Source organism: Lasioglossum baleicum, chromosome 19 (genome assembly GCF_051020765.1).
Source record: "Lasioglossum baleicum chromosome 19, iyLasBale1, whole genome shotgun sequence".
Classification (NCBI taxonomy): Eukaryota; Metazoa; Arthropoda; class Insecta; order Hymenoptera; family Halictidae; genus Lasioglossum; species Lasioglossum baleicum.
The window spans coordinates 658,228-678,514 of NC_134947.1; the positions used below are offsets into that span (position 1 = coordinate 658,228).

The window sequence follows — 20,287 nt, forward strand, 5'->3', positions numbered from 1 at the left end:
ACACAAAATTTCGTTCAGATCTGGGTGTCTCGATACGCGGGGTCTCCTTGTTAGTATAATGTCTTAATAAATTCATACACTATGTTATAAATATAAATGTACACAATTTATTTATATCACATATATAGTTTATATCGCATAAATAGCAATAAGATTTTATCATCCAATATGAATTAAAGCATTGAAATATCTATTACATATTTCATTACTTGCATATTTGCACGTCCTGTCATAATCACGTATTTCTAACCTTTTCGTTTCATCGTCTGACACTGACATTTGAAATTTCAAGATGGCGACGTGTAAAACAGTCGACTGGAAATAGTAACCCCACCACTACCAAATTCAGTCGATAGTTCAAAAAATCAGAAGACTGAAAATAGTAGTTGGCTACTATCGATTTAGTCGATAGTTTTTAGTCGATGGTGCCCATCACTAGTAGGATGGTGATGCCGTGTTACGATACTTGGTTACGAAATAAAGCCCCAAAGGATGCAGGTTTAACAGAACGATTTATTAACTATGTGAAAAGATGTGTATTTTACATGTATGGCGCGTTAACTGAACAGACAGTAAATTTGTTACACAGCAGGCATGCCAACCGAAACAAGCATTTCCTTGGTTTTGAGTTGGCACCTCTTAACTGCTGGTTTCGTGTGTCTGGTAACATTTCAACTGTTACGTCGCAGCAGAGAGGATGAGAGAGTGCTCACGCCCGGGTCTGAGCAGAGAGTATATGAGAGTGCTCACGCCCGGGTTATGGCCGTGCCACTTTTGGCTGCCATCATCTCTTTTAGTCCGGACAAGAACCCGTCTCGACACTTAGTCCGGACAAGACTCCGTCTCGACACTTAGTCCGGACAATGACCTACATTATCTTTGGCCTTGATCAGAACGAACAGTTTATATCGTTTTATATAAAATATGTAACTAAGATTCTTTCACGAAGTGAAGGAAATATCCTGTATTAAAATAACTGCAAAAAATAATTATTTAATAAGGTCTAATAAAAGACAGGATTGCAGAAGTAGACACGTTGTGCGGAATAACTAATTTAATTTTTTATTTAAACAAAAAAGATCGAACAACATTTAAGCTCTACTTCCAACAAACTAGAAAATGTATGTACAAGGTACTATTTACTTAGGACTTTTAGAAATTATATTTAGTTTGAAAATCGGAATTTAACTATGGACTGGAAAATAAAAGAAAGACGAAACAAAACAATTAATCGAAAATCAAAAAATCATTTATTATCACAAATTAATATCATTTATTACACACACACACTCAAAAAACACAAATATTATAATTATAGACAAATATAATCCAAATAATATAAAACAAATAAATAATTATTATAATACATAACAACTATATATTGATAGGGATGCAATAACAATTAACTAGGTGAAAGCCGATGGAGGAAGTATTGACCTTTTGGCAGGCAGCGATGACAGCGATGATTCTGCATATAGGAAAATGCATTTTATTATTCAAATCTGAAGGTTTTTTTACTCTATTTAAATATGTATTATAATCTACTTAAACCTATTTAAAAAATAATACAGATTATTTACATGTACAAAAAATTATATTTGTTGAAACAATTTAATTTACCTAGAAAATTCTGTTTATAAAAGGATACGAAAACTTTTATCTGAGCAAAAATATACTTTGTTTAGACAATTTTTCTTGCAAGATTCTGTTAAAAAAAGATGTTAACTAATAAAAAAATATTTGTTTTAAACTTGATTTGTTTCAAAACGATTATTGCAAAATTTAACATATTTAAAAACTGTACTTGCTTAAATAGATTGTATAGTTAGAAAAATTAAATTTATGAAATATTTGATTATCTAATACATTTAAATAAAAAACATATTTGATTGAATTGTAAATGATTAATTAAACTTACATTAGCGGATCTTGATCATTTCCATCGTTGACTCAACTTCTCCCGACTCGCGTTTCAGCTACTCGGTCCACCGAAACGCGAGCTCGGAGAAGCGTGGAAAAATTGGCGACGATGGTCTGTATCTAATTCAAAGATCCTTTCGGATCCTTCAAGATCCTTTTGACCAGCTCGAGGCTTGAATGAACACGTTCCGAGGCCCGAGGGTTGAGCCCCCTAGACCTGAGCCCAGAACACAATAGCAGTACAATAAACACGGCCGGGGGATGCCCTCACGAAAGTGCCACGAGACAGTTCGTGGCGTTCTTCCGATTAAGAAAAGTCTAAACTCGATAGAATTCGGTCACTGCTTACTGCTTTTACTCGTGAAGATATCTTGGAAAAAGTATCTAATTCAATATTTTTGCCCATCATCGGTGCCTCAGGCGCCTAGGCCAAGTGGTGCAATAAACACGGCCGAGCAATCCCCATTCATTCAAGCCTCGACCTAGTTAAAAGGATTTTGAAGGATCCGAAAGGATCTTTGAATTAGATACAGAAACTAGTTACAAATGTATCCGTAGCTTCGGATCCTTCTGCTTCGGATACAAGAGTATCTAATGAAACGTCGGATACAAGTTACTTTTGTATCTATATCTTTGAGAGTAACTAATTACAAATTTTGTATCTATTATTCGTGATCCGAAATTTGTATCTAATTACATATTTTGCCCAATTCTGTTTAGAAGGCATATCTTAGATTTTCATTATAGGCACAGATAAAAAAGTTAAAAATCGTAACCTGTTAAATCGTAACCATTTATCTTCAAAATTCCAAGCAATAGTAATTTTAAAAAAAAAATTCTTATACATTATCTATTAAAGTGACTTTTCTAACATCTTAAAAAAATCCATTTTTCGTAAATCCATTCCAATATGTCCACCATGGAGATAGAAGAAAGGTCAAAGAGTCACTGCACACGGTGTGCGAGTTGATGGGAAAACTCCAAGATGAATTGCTGCAGCTCTCAACTGACCGTGGAGGTCTGCAAAGTATATGTATAACACATCATTGCTATTGAGGCATAGAAAGATGTCTGAGTCATTCTTGGTGGCACCGACAGTAAAGTAATAAAGAACCATTCTTGACACTAGTGCGCTGGTAAAGAACGACTTCATTCCATTCAAACCGATGCACAGTGGGCCCAAACGCCAATCTAGCTGATAAAGTTGTATTTTCAATCATATACTATTACTAATTTTTTTATTTGTTTCCATTCCTGTAGATGTTTAAATTATATTCTGTTTTGCTCTGAAGACTTTTTATATAGGGTAATATTTACGCAAAAGTCTATAGTCGCTGCGGCCTTTAAGAGTGCCCCAGAACGGTCAGTGCTTTTGCTACTGGTAAACGTTAATATTAAATGCGAATATTTTGCCTTTCATGGGTTTTGTAGAAGAAAGTACGTACTTTCATTCTGCAATTACAGAATTTGCAAAAGTTAATGAATTTTCCAAATACCCGTGTTCAAAGGTAGACAATTTTTTACTTCATGCATTTCAGTTTTTCGAATGTAAGTAACCAAATTTACGCGTATTCGTCGAATTTCCTGTTTGATTTCGTAATGTAGACTCTGTTTTTTAATTCTTGTAAAAATCAGCTGCCAGAATTTGCCAGAAATTGTTTAATGTAACTTTAAAGTTTGGAACAGTTTGCGATCACTCATAATAGTCCAGTCGCCAGGTACTTTTAATAGGAAAGTATTCCGAACTTAATGAAATTTTGACACGTCATTTAAGGGTACTCTGGGGTGTCGAATCTCAGTTTTCGACCTCGAGGACCCTGTGCTAACTTGGGGAGGGGGAAAAAACTACAATTTTTATTACCTTGTAATGCTCGCGGGTTGGGAGAAAGCCGACTCAGCCGATTGTACAGGGTCCTTCGAGCCGCGAATGAATACTCCTGGTGGGTGAAACAGAAAGATATATTTATTAATGGCCAAGGCCGGTAATCTAATTATGGTACAACATGTGAGGATACGTCTTGTCGGTCGAACGTTGATCCACCAAGTGGTTACGGGCCGGGGTCTACCGCGGTGACGGTACGTGATACGGCGAATGCGAACGGACGCGAATGACGGCGGATGGCAGACGGCGAGTGACGGCGGATGCGGCTCGCGAACGACGGTGAGCAACGGTGGATCAACGCCGAACGGCGGCGGACGCAACTTACGCTCTAACGCGACTTAATACTAACGCGGAACATTTAGTGTCGACGAGCGACGATCGGCGGTACGCGGCTTATCGGCTAACGCGGACATTTATTATGACGGTCGAAAGTACGCGACTTATTTGCTAACGCGGACATTCCCTTTCGTGACTTAGTGGCTACCGCGAGATGCTTACTACCTATCGCTTATATTTTCCGCTCGCAGAACATCGTAGACGCAGTGACTCTATCGGCGAAGGTGCTGAGGGGAACGGGATAGCGTTTCACTCGCAGCTTTTCGCGGCTGAGTACTGTGGATTCTCGAGGTCTTTCGACTCCCGAGCAGGTAGAACCCCGGATGCTTCTCGCGTCTCGGGAAAGGATGCCCGGCAGCTCTCGCGGCTGGACAGTGCGAATACGTTTCGTATTTCGCGGAAGGGTCTCCCGGTTTCTCTCGAACCTCGGGCCTCGGACTAGCGGATCGTGGATGGGTAGAGGAGCGTTCCGTGCTTATCGCTTGGTCAGGCGTGGTATTGCCACTACTGCTCATGCTTCAGCCCAGAACGACTCTACTGGTATCGGCGAGCCGTATTTATACCGCCCCGGTTATCTCTGACTCGCGAGAAACCGCGAGTCCGTGGTGGCCACCTCGCGGCCGCCGCGCGAAGTGGCGCGTCGCGGTCTCGCGCCGCGGTTTCGCTCGTTAGCCTACCTTCAGGGGCAACGTTTCTCGCGCCTAATGAGATCGTCACAACCTTGTTTTGGTTTTTCGCGTATTACTCAAAAATTGTGGGTCCTATGAACTTTTGTCTTCCATTTTTGGAAAGAGCATTAAATTTCCTTCAAATTTCACTGGTCAATCTTTTTTTTTGACCAAATAGGCACCGAGGACAGACGTTCAAAATTAGGAAATTAAGTGGCAACTGACGAATATAGGGAAAGACGGAGCAAATTACACTGTCCAACAACAAAAATGTTTCCATATAACTGTTGGGTGTATCTTATACAGTTTTTAGCGCTGATTCCGAATCGGGTCTTAATTTTTCTCCTACACGCACAGTTTTTGAGAAATTTGAGTTTGAAAAAAAACACGTTTTTCGACTTTGAACAGATATTATGATGTTATTATAAAAGATATTGTATTATTCTTTACAGCAAAAGAATCTCTAGACTTTCCCGAATCCAGTGATGTGCAATAGTAATACATTATGATTGTTTAAACATGTTTAAACAATCATTAAAGACGGAGAGGCATCACTTTTGTACACATTTTTGAGGATATTTTTCAATTTAAAAAAAAAATAAGAGTCTAAGGGTCCAGCGGAAAATCGAATTGCACCACGCGGTAGAGCAGACTTTTATCTTGAGAAACCACTCTTTCAACTTTCCAACGTTGACATTTTTTTCGATCCTGAAAGTCCAATCGCCAGGTCGAAAAAAGGGAGTCTACCTGCAAAGTATTCCGAACTTAATGAAATTTTGACACGTCATTTAGGGGTACTCTGGGGTGTCGAATCTGAGTTTTCGATCTCGAGGACCCTGTGCTAACTTGGGGAGGGGGAAAAAAACCACGATTTTTGTTACCTGTTTTTGGTATTTCGCTTATAACCCAAAAACTATGGGTCCTACGAACGTTTTTGTTTCATTTTTGGAAAGAGCAATAAATTTCCTTCAAATTTCACTAGTCAAACGTATTTTTTGATCCAATAGGTACCGAGAAACAGGCGTTCAAAATTAGGAAATGTTTCTCAAAGTGTCATTTTGAGCCACACATTGTGACATTTAGCAGGAAATTGCAGGTTTTTGGCTCACAAATTTAGTTTTTCAACATATCTACAAATAATCTACATACTATGTATACCCCTTACATTTTCACACCCCCCTTCGGACCCCCCCCCAACTCCCGGAATAGGTAATAAACTGCAATTATAACATTAGGCACTTGTCAGCGGACACCATCCCCCCTTTCCAAACCATGTGAAGTCATATTGATAAGAGTATAATGTTAGGGTTTTTGGAGAAAGAGAGACTTTTTTTACTTATTTCTCAAATTCGTCTTCCTTGGGGGGGGGGGGGTGTCCGAAGGGGGGTGTGAAAATATGTAAGGGGTATACATAGTATGTAGATTATTTGTAGATATGTTGAAAAACTAAATTTGTGAGCCAAAAACCTGCAATTTCCTGCTAAATGTCACAATGTGTGGCTCAAAATGACACTTTGAGAAACATTTCCTAATTTTGAACGCCTGTTTCTCGGTACCTATTGGATCAAAAAATACGTTTGACTAGTGAAATTTGAAGGAAATTTATTGCTCTTTCCAAAAATGAAACAAAAACGTTCGTAGGACCCATAGTTTTTGAGTTATAAGCGAAATACCAAAAACAGGTAACAAAAATCGTGGTTTTTTTCCCCCTCCCCAAGTTAGCACAGGGTCCTCGAGATCGAAAACTCAGATTCGACACCCCAGAGTACCCCTAAATGACGTGTCAAAATTTCATTAAGTTCGGAATACTTTGCAGGTAGACTCCCTTTTTTCGACCTGGCGATTGGACTTTCAGGATCGAAAAAAATGTCAACGTTGGAAAGTTGAAAGAGTGGTTTCTCAAGATAAAAGTCTGCTCTACCGCGTGGTGCAATTCGATTTTCCGCTGGACCCTTAGACTCTTATTTTTTTTTTAAATTGAAAAATATCCTCAAAAATGTGTACAAAAGTGATGCCTCTCCGTCTTTAATGATTGTTTAAACAATCATAATGTATTACTATTGCACATCACTGGATTCGGGAAAGTTTAGAGCAGAGGTCCCCAAACTTTTTTGTCTCGTAGACCCCTTGCCAAGTTTTTCTGTTTTGTGTAGACCCCCCGTCTTTCTAATATTGAATTGATACAAATTCATCAACTTCAAATATGTTTTTGGCAGCTGACACAGTGCTACTCACTTTGATAGGTTTAACTGTAGAGTGAAAAAGTAAAAAAAACACATTTTAAGTTTTATACATTTATTAATTAAAACGGCACAAAATGCAAATCTAGTAAAATTATAACGTAAAATAACTGCACAGAAAAATATATGATTTTAATGGGAGGGATGAGCTTGATGATTTAATAGCAAATTTTCAATATTTGGCTTCAACTTCGTTAGGTTTAACCTTAAATCTCCTCGATCGGTGATTTCTAATCTGTTTCTTTTTTTGTAAGAAGATTGGTAACTGCGCTGAAACCCCTTTCCACGAGGTACGAAGATGGGAAAGCTATCAAAAACTTTCTCGCGATAGTCCATAATACTGGATAAGTAGTAGGTATATCTCTCTGGAGCCAAAATTGCTGATATCCCTTTCTGAACTGTACCTTAAGTTCTTCGTTAGTGCTTATTCCGATCAGTTCTTCTTGTAATATGACATCCGTTTCTTCAATATCACTGTATGGATCGGTAATCCATTGTGGTATTTCCATAGTTAAAACATCCTCGAACCTACTTCCAAAGAACGTAGGTTGAAACATCATCATCCTGGCAGTTTGTCTGTGACAAATTGGGAAACTGGGAAAATACGCGCCGTCCAATATTTTGCTTCATTAGCTTAATTCTGACAAGAAAAGCTGAAATGATGGACTTTGATTTTATCAAATTTAGACTGTCACCTTGTAACTGCAAATTAACTCCATTAAATTTAGTAAGCAAGTCTGTTAAATAAGCAATGTCTGGTTTCCACTTAATTAAATTTTCTTTTAAAATTGGATCTTTATCATTCAAAAACTCCAAAACTGTCTCAAACAGTGAAAGAAATCTTGTCAAACATAAGCCTTTTGACAGCCAGCGTACTTCAGTGTGAAGGAGCAATCGATGAAAGTTCTCGTCATTTTCCTCACACAGCTGCGCAAATAACCTAGTATTCAACGCGTTACTTCGAATTTGGTTTACTGCTTCAATGACAAATTGAAGAGATTGATGCAATCTTCCACTCAGATTTTTAGCAACTAAATGTTGTCGATGAATGACACAGTGTATTGCAAACACCCCGGGTACATTTTGTTTTAAATGGCTTATAAATCCACGATAGCGCCCAAACATGGCCGGTGCTCCATCTGCTGCCATCTGCTACCGCTGAAAGTTCTCGCAAAGAGCAGTTCTTCGTGGATTTCTTGGTCCATAACAAAACGAACATATGCCAGGTAAAGTTGACTAGTACAGTTGTATAGAGAAATGAGTCGTTTGCAGATACTTGCACAAGAAGCTTTCAATATCATAACTCATTTCATCAATACGTCTTTGAACAGTGTTGTTGCTCAAAGGAATTTTTTTTGTTACATCATATGCAGGTTTGTGTAGAACAGTTCTTAAAATCTCTTCAATTGCTGGCAAAATTAATCAATGGGGGCATCCCACGCCAACCGAGGATCATCAGCGACGTGATCTTTCCAGGACGAATGAGGATCGTCGTTCTCCCTGTGACGACCCAGCCTGATTCGATTGTAGCCATCAACGAGCAATGGGAGCAGCTCGCCTGAAAGAAACCTGCCCGTATTCACCGGCCGCCATATTCTACTGTCCGATAAGTTACCAAGCGATTCCCTGCGAGAATCCTCCCGCCTCATCTATATCCGTTGTCGTCCGCCGTTTCGGGCGAATCCACTTAATCTGTAAGCGTTAAGTAGTATACGCGTGTTCGAGAAAGTCGTGGTTCCCAGTCAGACGTCGAACGTACGTGCTGCGTGGACAAAAGGTTGTATCGTATTCGAGCGTCCAGTAAGGGGAACGGGTCGCAGACCGATAATTTCGCGCGAGTCAGACCCCGGGACGTAATACACGTGTATTCGCCTGAATTTTCAAACTCGATTTTCTCGAAAACAAAGCGTCAAACAAAAAAATGTTATTCCTTTTTTTCGACTTATTTTTACATGTAGTATCACCCCCTGCTCGGTTGTACCACCCGTATCTCGATGTATAAAAAAATGGACTTATACCACTTTCAAAAATAACGGCTCATATAATACCGATTGCTAAAACTTTGGAAAAAAAACTATTAGGGAAGACTCGTGTAATTATGGTTGACTTGAATATTGAACTACTATTACCTCAAGTTATGATCGACGTATCTATATATTGTAAATGGAATTGCGATTGGAGACACGTAGTGGTGAGGAATAAGCCGTAGTTAATAACGGTAAACAGAACAAGAGTTTATTAAGAGTGAATATAATAATGCGATGCGTTGGTTATCGCGTCTGTCGAATAACTGAATAAGACAAAGGTCGCACGACGCGATGTTCGGCCGGAGGACGGCCCGAATTGTGAAAAGACAATCGCCAGAATCGAAAGACGATCGCCAAAATCGATCGATCAAAGTATCCCGTCTCGCGATATGGCTTATGGCGGTCTCCTGTGACGACACTATGCAATCGGAGGAACTACAAAAAAAATTATAAAAAATAATTTACTTACTAACGTTGCATGCCAAATGTGTTGTGTTTGATAAAGGAACTGTGGTGGTTAAATATAAAAAACACTTCACAAACACGAGGATCCGTTAAGCGACAAGGAAGTGTGCTTTATTAAACTATGGACGTACACACCGCAAAATCTACACTCTTAGTCCGTCAAATCTTAGCACTTGAATCCTGCTCCTGCTCCGGGGTCAGCTCTATTTAAAGAAAAATCAACTAGGCGGAGATATCCGTTAACTGGGGAAAAATCATCCCTATTCGCTAGACGACTTGAGGGAGGGGGGTCTTCCTGATCCGTGGAGGAGGAAGTCACTCCTTCAAGTCGTTTTAGTGGATTTCCAGAAAAATATTCGTAGTATGACCTCGGAGCAGCGCGTTCATAATATCCCAAGTGGGCCTCTTAATTTATGACCCCTTGCCCTGGCGCAGACCGAGGGTAATGTCAATTGCTTGGATATACTGCACATGGGCTAGAACCCACTGATTCCGTTCGGGGCCCTCGCGTACCCGGATTAAGGACCCTCGGTATCGTTTTATGGTCCCTTTTCCCGAAGTCATTTGGAACGGTGTAAAAAAGGGAAAAAGGCCTCTTCGTAAAATAAATACGTTAAAAGTCGAGGGGCCATCTATGCCGCTTGTAAACGGACGCGCATTTCTTACAAAATGGTTGCCAAATGTAGATATGCATTAATCTCAAAAATAGCGTTTCCGTCACGTCCGTGTCATAAACCTTGTTGACGAAGACTCCACGTGTTTCGTTCTTTTGCTACGAAACACTCGTGGACCCCCATTTACATTTCATGGACCCCCAATTTTTATTTTCGCTGTCATGGACCCCTTGCAGTTCGGAATCGACCCCTGGGGGTCGATATAGACCACTTTGGGAATCACTGGTCTAGAGAATCATTTGCTGTAAAGAATAATACAATATCTTTTATAATAACATCATAATATCTGTTCAAAGTCGAAAAACGTGTTTTTTCAAACTCAAAGGGTATAGCCGGATAAGGTAGTCAAAAATGCCCTTGAGCCGAATTTTATCGACGATGTGCCATTCGATAGAGCACCAAGAAAAAACATACTGTGCAAAATTTCAACCCTGTATCTCGATCGGGAGGGTAGTTATGGGGTAAAATCGAAAAATCAGTTTTTGGCCTATTTTCCCTAGTTAATGACGTTTAGAAATTCTGAAAAAATCTGACACATGTCAAGAACCCAAATACATACTTTGCAATTAGTTTCAGATTTTTAAAATGGAAATCCTGCTTGTAAAAAATCAAAAACCTCAAAAAAATCGAAAAAATGCAGATTTCACATGGAAGTTCTCGAGTGTCCACTTTTATATTTTTACAGTAGCAGTATATTGTTATAAGTATTGTTCATTAATTTTTTCAGATTTTTCGGTTTGGTGCGCTGTTGTTAAAAAAAATAAAAACCGATTTTTCGACGTTTTTTCCGCGAAGAACTAAGCTAACCTTAAAATTGTTACGTTCTATTTATTCTGTAAGTCTATCAGGCTCTGATAAACCTTGAGCATTCTACAGAAGTAATTAAAAAATGAAATCAACTTAATTAATATTTCTACAGTATAATCTGTCACGTTAACCTTTTTCCGACGAGCGGTTTGACTCGCGGGAGCCGGTTAGCTTCGGGCCTTGCAGGCGCTGAGACCAGGCCGCGTGCAAGCCGAGTACACGCGGTCCGCCCGAGACAAACGAGACTCGAGGATTCGACGATTTCCTCACGAAAAGCGAAAGGTTCGGGCGCCAGGCACCGCAAGGATGCCACACGAAACGCGGAACAAGGCTCGAGCTCGGAGACGCCGAGATCGAGAGTCGAATCTTCGAGATACGCGGATCGAAAACGACGTCGCGACTAGGCCAGATGGTTCGAACACGGGATGACTAGGACAGCCCTCTCGGCAGGACGGATCTCACAGGGAATCGAATAATTCGACTACGATATGGTCTCGAGCTATTTATTGTAGCAGTCGGTAAATTACAAAATCTGCGGCCACGTGACCGCGACCCGAGAGCCCGCGCTCTTCGTACAAGATAGCGAGAAGGTGGTCGTTCGCCGCGCGGTTGTCCTACCGATTTTGCTCGCACGATACCGCTGACAATTACCGTTGTTTCGTTCGCAACGAACTTCGGAAACGCGAGGCGCAGATGATCGGCGAACTGCGAGACTGCCGCGATGACTTCCGCCCGTGATTCGCCCCGACGCGTACGCTCACGATTACGCGATCGAACGCCGACGAAAACCCTACGAGGTTCGGCGAGAGACACAGGATTCGAGAAACGCGAAGGTACCGAAAAGATCCCTCTCACGAAACGCGACTCCTCTTAGGACACTCTTTCGCACGTAATTTAAAGACGAAAACTCTCAAAATAATCTCGAAATCTCAAAGCATTCCCGAAACGAATGCGAGCGAATTATCGAGGACAGAATGGGAAGCATTCGTCCTCTCGCGACGAAGGTCGAGCCGTCGCGCAACGAAATACCGAATGGATCACAAGTGCGGCTTACCGTTTCTCGTTTTCGATGCCCTTTTTCGGAACTGCTCTCGATAGAGCGTGAGGCACGGCCGGAACGTAGGTGGACTTCATCCTAGACGCCACGAAAACCTCCAACGGGCACTTCTCGGTTTCCCGACGCTAAATTACAATTAGTTCGCAACGCGAGTGCAGAGCGCACGTCCTGCGATAACGAGAGCCAGCGCTACAGTGATCCATCGATTTTCGGCAATCTAGCGGATCGAACTCGGTTCCCCCCACTCGACCGCTTTTCCGAATTGCCTATGGCGTGTTTCCACGGCGTGAACTCTATGGCACAGGAGCGTACCCTCTTCGCGTCCTAGGGCCCCGGACAGTCACGAAATTGGTCAAGGAGCCTATCGCTCTCTTGACCGGCGGAGGGGCTTCCTCTTCTTGGCTACGAGGGCACCGACCCCGGGGTAGCTCTCCCTTGACGGGGCGAGACGGCGTCAGGTCTTCCAGTCCGTCACCTTGGACGAGATGTTTAAGAGAGCTACTGTCCTGGCGGCGCCTCCGGTTTGTTTGCCGAGTGTCCTCGCACCAAGCTCTAATTTCTCGAAATCGGCCATTTGCTTTTCCGTCGGGCGCTTCCTGGCTGCGGGATGCTATTACGTTCCCGTGACAATTCGGAGGATCGGTGGTTCCTTCTGCGCGTTCCATATACGGCCCTGAAACTTGCCGTTCTCGGCACGCGCGACAGATGTCATTAGGAGGTCCTCGATAATATCGGAATCTCTTAGAGGAGCGCTCTCGAATCCTGTATCGGTAACGTGTCCCGTTAGAGGGCGGTCCGGTCCTTTATCGCTCTCAAATATGCGCGGAATTAACGGAGAAGGGACGTCGCAAAGGTTGCAACGTCACAAATCATTACATCTAGAAATATAAATCACGTTTCCAACAATTCAGTTGGCTCGGTGCGATAGGCGTTCGATTGTGGACCGGCCTATGCTAGGTTCGCTCCCTGCATAGGTATACATTTTTTTTACTTGATTATTTATTTTTTTTTATGTCTGACTATATAATAATCAATGGTGTGTTTGTAGATTTCTTTTAGAAGCAATATCTACATATTCAAAAAAAAATATTATAGGTGAAATTCGCAAAAAAATTATAATACATAGCTTGTGCGGATCTTAATTATCTCAGATTCATTTTATCGTGTTTTCTGTAAAGCATATTTTATTTTATCGATGAATTGAAAGACTTATTTATGTTGAAAATTGGAGGAACTTCTGGCAGTACTCGACATTTTCAGGAGTAATTCCATTTATGTGTCTTCGAGTTTTAAATACTTTGTTATAGAGAAAAGAAAGTTGTTTACTTCTTTTGAGGCATTCAATTTGGTACCTCGTCTCTTATGCGGAACAGCAATTGTTGTGTATGTACTACTCAGGGTTGCTAATGAAATATTTCACAGTGAAAGCAGATGTTCCGATACTTGTCAAAGTAAACTAACGAATCTATAAAAGCATATTTAGAATGATAAACTTTTGATGTTTCATTAACTTTTACCTTTGTTTACTTTTATACGTTTACCTTTTCTTTTCTTTACTCGCCTTACGACTCTGTTAGACACAACTACTATATTGGTGTATTTTACCTTAAAATACTTTTTAAATATTTCAATATTGCTTTTAAAAGAATTATACAAAAATATCCTTGACTAGTGTGAAGTTAGATATAAAAAAAGAAGAGAATTGATGAAATAAATAAAATAGACCTACGACGGGCGCGAACCTAGCATAGGCCGGTCCACAATCGAACGCCTAACGCACCGAGCCAACTGAATTGTTGGAAACGTGATTTATATTTCTAGATGTAATGATTATACTGTAGAAATATTAATTAAGTTGATTTCATTTTTTAATTACTTCTGTAGAATGCTCAAGGTTTATCAGAGCCTGATAGACTTACAGAATAAATAGAACGTAACAATTTTAAGGTTAGCTTAGTTCTTCGCGGAAAAAACGTCGAAAAATCGGTTTTTATTTTTTTTAACAACAGCGCACCAAACCGAAAAATCTGAAAAAATTAATGAACAATACTTATAACAATATACTGCTACTGTAAAAATATAAAAGTGGACACTCGAGAACTTCCATGTGAAATCTGCATTTTTTCGATTTTTTTGAGGTTTTTGATTTTTTACAAGCAGGATTTCCATTTTAAAAATCTGAAACTAATTGCAAAGTATGTATTTGGGTTCTTGACATGTGTCAGATTTTTTCAGAATTTCTAAACGTCATTAACTAGGGAAAATAGGCCAAAAACTGATTTTTCGATTTTACCCCATAACTACCCTCCCGATCGAGATACAGGGTTGAAATTTTGCACAGTATGTTTTTTCTTGGTGCTCTATCGAATGGCACATCGTCGATAAAATTCGGCTCAAGGGCATTTTTGACTACCTTATCCGGCTATACCCTTTCTCCAAAACTGTGCGTGTAGGAGAAAAATTAAGACCAGATTCGGAATCAGCGCTAAAAACTATATAAGATACACCCAACAGTTATATGGAAACATTTTTGTTGTTGGACAGTGTAATTTGCTCCGTCTTTCCCTATATTCGTCAGTTGCCACTTAATTTCCTAATTTTGAACGCCTGTCTCTCGGTGCCTGTTTGGTCAAAAAAAAGATTAACCAGTGATATTTGAAGGAAATTTAATGCTCTTTCCAAAAATGGAAGACAAAAGTTCATAGGACCCACAATTTTTGAGTAATACGCGAAAAACCAAAACAAAGTTTTATATATGTATGTTTCGGGTAATAAACAACTTGCATGTTCTCGTTCCTATTACTTTATTGTCACTGACTCCTCACGTCGCGTCGTCTACCCTGCTACTCTCGTAGACCGCGAGATGGCGTTGCCCTCGCAGGCCCCGTCACATAGACATGCTGCATGTTCATATATAACATTCTTCCCTCCTTTAGGGAAATCTACCTGCTCCTAATGGAGTGAAAAAGTCTGTTTGTTTCCTCACGCGTGTGGACCGTCGAAGGGCTGGTACCGCGCCTTCGTTCTGCGTTGCGACACTCCTTGTCGTCTGTGGTGGTGGTATCGCCGGTTCTTCTGGTGCTGGCATTTCTCTTCCCTGCTCTCGACTTCTTGATTGCTGTGTTCCTGTCGTGTTTGGTGGTTCTGTCTGCTGTTCGTGGTACCGTAATCGTCGTCTGTCTGTAGCTGTTTTGGTCGTTCGAAAGGGACCTTCCTGGTTGAAAGCCTTGATTTGGTCCACGTGACGCTTGAAAGTCTTGCCTAAATATTCGATCTCGTAATGGATGTCACCCAATCGGGTAATTATTGTTCCCGGAATCCATTTGTCTAATCTGGGGTTGCCAGCAAGAAAGTAAACTGATTGTCTCGGCTGAAACGTTCGGAACGTTGTTGTAAATCTTTTTGTTTGCTTTTTTGTGCTCCTCGTCAGTATTGATTCTGGTCTGACCAGATCAAGGCGCGTTCGAATATTTCGTCCCAGGAAGAGTTTGCTCGGGGACTGCCCTGTGGTTGCATGAGGAGCTATCCGATATTGTCGCAGGAATTCATTTAAGTTTTGTTGCATCGATCCTTGTGTCGTTTTCATCTTGTATAGCGCATCTTTTACCGTTTGGACATACCTCTCCGCCTGTCCATTCATGGAGGGATGATATGGCGCTATTCGTTTATGGCAATTTACTCCACTCGTTTTTAAAAATGATTCGAATTCTGCTGAGATGAATTGTCTCCCGTTGTCCGATACGACTGTGGTTGGTGCCCCATAAGCAGCGAACAGCCCATCCAGAATTTCAATCGTAGCATTGCTTGTACTTGACGTGGTGGGTCTTACCTCGATCCATTTGCTGTACGCATCGACAACGATTAACAACATTGTGCCTGCTATCGGGCCTGCATAGTCAATATGGATACGTTCCCACGGTCCTTTGGGGTATTCCCAATGATGTTCCCGAAATTTTGGGGGGCTGTGCGCTTGTTCCGCACATTCCACACAGGAATCCACGGCCCGTTCGATCTCCGCGTCTATTCCCGGCCAGTAGACAAATGAACGAGCCAATCCTTTCATTCTGACAATGCCCACATGAGCAGCATGGAGGTCCTGCAGAATGGCCTTCCTGAGCGATGGTGGCACGACGATTCTGTGTTCGAATACGAGGCAGTTCCCCGTTAAGTTGTAGTCGCGCTCTGGTGCCTTGTATCCGTAGCGCACCAGCTCCTGCCCTGCTTCCAGCAGTTGCACTATTCTTCCTAGATGTGGATCTTTCTCTGTTTCCTTGGCAATATTCTCGGCGCGGATCGGCAGCTGCTTGATCTGGTCTACCATAAACTGGTCGAATCCTTCTAGTTCTGTCTGCTCTTCTTCTTCTTGCAGTGTGATTGTTTGCTGTACTTGCTGTACTGTCGTTGGTAGTGGTGCTCTAGAACAATAGTCCGCGTTTGTATTCTCCTTCGTAGGTTTGAATTCTACTTTGAAATTGAAATGGGCCAAATAGTCCGCGTAGTTTGCCATTCTGCTAATGCAAAGTACCGGCAGCGATTTCTCCGGGTGTAGAATCTGCGTAAGTGGCTTGTGGTCCGTAATGAGTGTGATTGAGCGCGCGTATAAATAGTGGAAGAATTTTTGAACGGCCCAAACGATGGCTAAGGCCTCCTTATCGATTTGTGAATATCGTTGTTCCGTACCTGTCATGGTTCGACTCGCGTACGCGATAGGTCGTTCCCTGCCGTTGCTCAGTCGGTGAGAGAGAACCGCGCCCAGTCCTGTCTTGCTCGCGTCTGTCGCTAGGAGAAGTGGCAGTGCTGGATCGTACGGCATGAGGACCTGTGGGGACGTTAATATTGTCTTGAGTTCTGTATACGCATCATCGGCTGTTTGTGTCCATTTAAAAGGCACAGCTGTGAGCATGTCTCGGAGTGGCCGAGCTTTTGTTGCTAAATCCGGAATGAACGCATTGTAATATGTGGCCTTCCCAATGAATAGCTCCAGTTCTTCCGGTGTGTTTGGTTTAGGCGCGTCTCGTATTGCCTCGATATGCTTGTCGGATTTGTGTATGCCTCCCGCATCGATTTTATGCCCCAAAAATTCCACGGAAGAAGCCGCAAATGTACATTTCTCTCGATTTAAATGAACACCGTGCTGTCGGAGTTGTTCCAACAGTTCTCCCAGTGTTTGTAATAGTTCCTCGAATGAGTCTGCGAACAGGAGCAAATCGTCAAAGAAATTACGTACCTTTTTTACGTTCCGTATCACTGTTTCAATCCGCCGCTGCCAAATGGCCGGAATATTCGCTGCCCCGTATTGGGCCCGTGTTGGCCGTATCAGTCCGTGTGTGGGTGTATTCAGGGTTAGTGCTGCGCTGAATTCTTCATCGACGGTTAGGTGAGAGTATGCGTCTCTGATATCTAGGTGGCAGAATATTTTTGCTCCCTTCATGTCGTTGAAAATGTGCTCCGCCTTAGGAATTGGGTGTTCGTCGACGATCAGCTGTGGATTCAGTGTTGGCTTGTAATTTCCTGTGATTCGTATTTTACCGTTCTTCTTCGTGACTACATGGGTTGTCGATGCCCATTCCGAATGGTCGACTCGTACAAAATGACCCGATGCCAGTTTTGCATCTATTTCCTTGCTGTAACTATCGCGCAACGCGTATGGAATTTCGCGGGCGCGCGCGAACTTTGGTGTTGCTCCGGATTTCAGATGCATTTTTACTGCTGGCCCTACCAGTTTTCCTGCTGTCGAACTGAAGATGTCGTCGTACTTGAAAAGCAGTTGATTGAGTTGTCTCTTTTGCTCTTCCGTAAGTTGTGGCGGAATGACATTTAATGAGTGCACCTTCGATGTGGCAAAGAGACCCACCCAATCCACTTCCTGTACGAATTGTGAAATCCACTCCCGTCCAAACAGCGCGTCGTATTCGCCTTCGATGACGTACACGTTAAGCCTGCGTGTTGTCTTCCCCACTTTTACATTGACGGGCATTCGTCCTATCACGTTCAATCGGTGTTTTGAGTAGCTAGCAAATTTCCTCTCTGTTGGTCTTAGGTGACAGTTGGGTTTAATTTTACGCAGTGTGTTATTGCCGATAATGCCCACTGGTGACCCCGTATCCAATTCCATCACAATATCTTGGCCCTCTATTTGTACCGTAAGTGTCTTTTTTTCACACGTTCCCATGTTGTGTATTTCTTCCACTTTCTTCAAATATTGTACCGAATCAACTTGCTCCGCTGGTAGTTCTTCCTCTGGTACTTGCTGGATTGCGTGTGAGCCCTCCTTCGTGGATCTGCATACCCTTGCTAGGTGTCCTATTTTTCTGCAATGTCTGCATTCTGTGTCGCGATGTGGGCATTGACTGCGCCTGTGTGAACCTCCGCAGCCATAACATGAATTTTGTCCATACTCGTATCTTTGTTCGTATTTACGCACTGGGCTGTTTTTGCGTCCAGTCCGCTCTCGTTCTGGCGCGTACTCCGCCGGTCTTTGCAGTGGTATTCTTTTATTTTTTCTATATTGCAAAGGCGCTCCTTTGATTAGATGCGTGCTTTCCGGCGGTATCGTATTTGTCTTAACCTCTTCGGTTGTTTGTCGCGTTGCCTCGAGAGAACGAGCCACTTCGTATGCCTCCGTAAACGTTTTTGGGTTCTTTTGAATTATTTCATCACACATGTCACGATCGTCGAGTCCGTGTAGCATCTGTTCTACTAACATGCGATCTAGAAATTCCCCATACTCGCAGTGTGTCGCCGCTTGTCGGAGTCGTAATGCGAAACTAGCAATCGACTCTCCTTGTTGTTGCATCACGCGACGAAACTTTACACTCTCAGCGTATTTATTTTTTACTTTGTCGAAATGGTTAATGAGTATTTTGCAGATGTTTTCGAACGTCTGCGCTTGCGGCGTTAGGGGAGCCACTAAGAATTTTAATGCGTTGTTCAGTTCCGCTCCCATATGCACTCGCGCGTAATTTGCATGTTGTTCGGCTGGAATTCGGCTCAACTCCAAGGCCCAGCTGAACCGTTTGAAATAATCTTCGACCGTTGTGTTGTCAGATGAACGAAATTCTTGTATTGCGAATGGTGGCGGTTTGCTTGGAAGCATTGTTCCGTTGCTTGTACTAGCTGTCATGGCCGCTGTCGCGACGCCTGCAAAGGCCGTCCTCAATGCGTCGGCCAACGATAGCGTTATCGCGTCCAACTCTTCTTGCGATAACGTCATCTTGTGGGTGTGATGTTCCTCTGGTTAATTCCTTGTTACTGCGCTTTGAATCCCACTTCTGACACCACTTTTATATATGTATGTTTCGGGTAATAAACAACTTGCATGTTCTCGTTTCTATTACTTTATTGTCACTGACTCCTCACGTCGCGTCGTCTACCATGCTACTCTCGTAGACCGCGAGATGGCGTTGCCCTCGCAGGCCCCGTCACATAGACATGCTGCATGTTCATATATAACACAAAGTAATAAAAATTGTAGTTTTTTCCCCCTCCCCAAGTTAGCACAGGGTCCTCGAGGTCGAAAACTGAGATTCGACACCCCAGAGTACCCCTAAATGACGTGTCAAAATTTCATTAAGTTCGGAATACTTTCCGAATAGACGCCTTTTTTTCGACCTGCCGACTGGACTATAAAGAGGGTTTAAGATTTTCGTGGTTCATAGTACTGACTGAGAGGAGTAAAAAATGTTTAATCAATGTAGGTCATAAAATTAATACTTCTAGTGTAAAACGGAATTTTATGTTTTCTTGTGACAGCACATAAACGAATAGGATGGCTGTATAAGATTTAAAAGACTGATACCTTATAGTACTTACTTAATTGTATTTGATATAAAGAATGTTTTGTGAAAGATTTTTTTTTAATATTCTGAAAATTGACAGGATTAGAGTAAAAATTGCACGAGTAAGTATGACAAGCATTGATAACTGTGTGTCCACGCGGTGATAGATGAACACTCAGTAATCGATGAAAACTCTGAACAGGATTCTGGTTATTATAAATGTTTTTAGAATCCAAGACTTTCGGTATTCTGTGCAAGTCAAGTAACTGGTAATTACCTGTCTATCATAAAATAAGGACCGCGGCCGGGCGCGACCGCGGGGCCACGGCTGCGGCCGTGAAGTCTCAATCATGGTTGGGAGGAATAGTCCTCGGTCGTAAGGTTTTTCCCGTAACAAACACGAATTGTTGGAAAAAATGGCTATATTTCCCTG

At 41.9% G+C, this 20,287-nt stretch overlaps 1 protein-coding gene across 1 annotated transcript; it reads right to left on the reverse strand.

Moving 5' to 3' along the window:
- Positions 1-7,178: 7,178 nt before the first annotated feature.
- Positions 7,179-8,195, reverse strand: LOC143218552 (protein FAM200C-like). The gene is given in 3 exon segments (XM_076443783.1): positions 7,179-7,297; positions 7,300-7,577; positions 7,579-8,195. Coding segments are annotated over 3 exon segments (1,014 nt in total).
- Between the last annotated feature and the right edge of the window lie 12,092 nt (positions 8,196-20,287).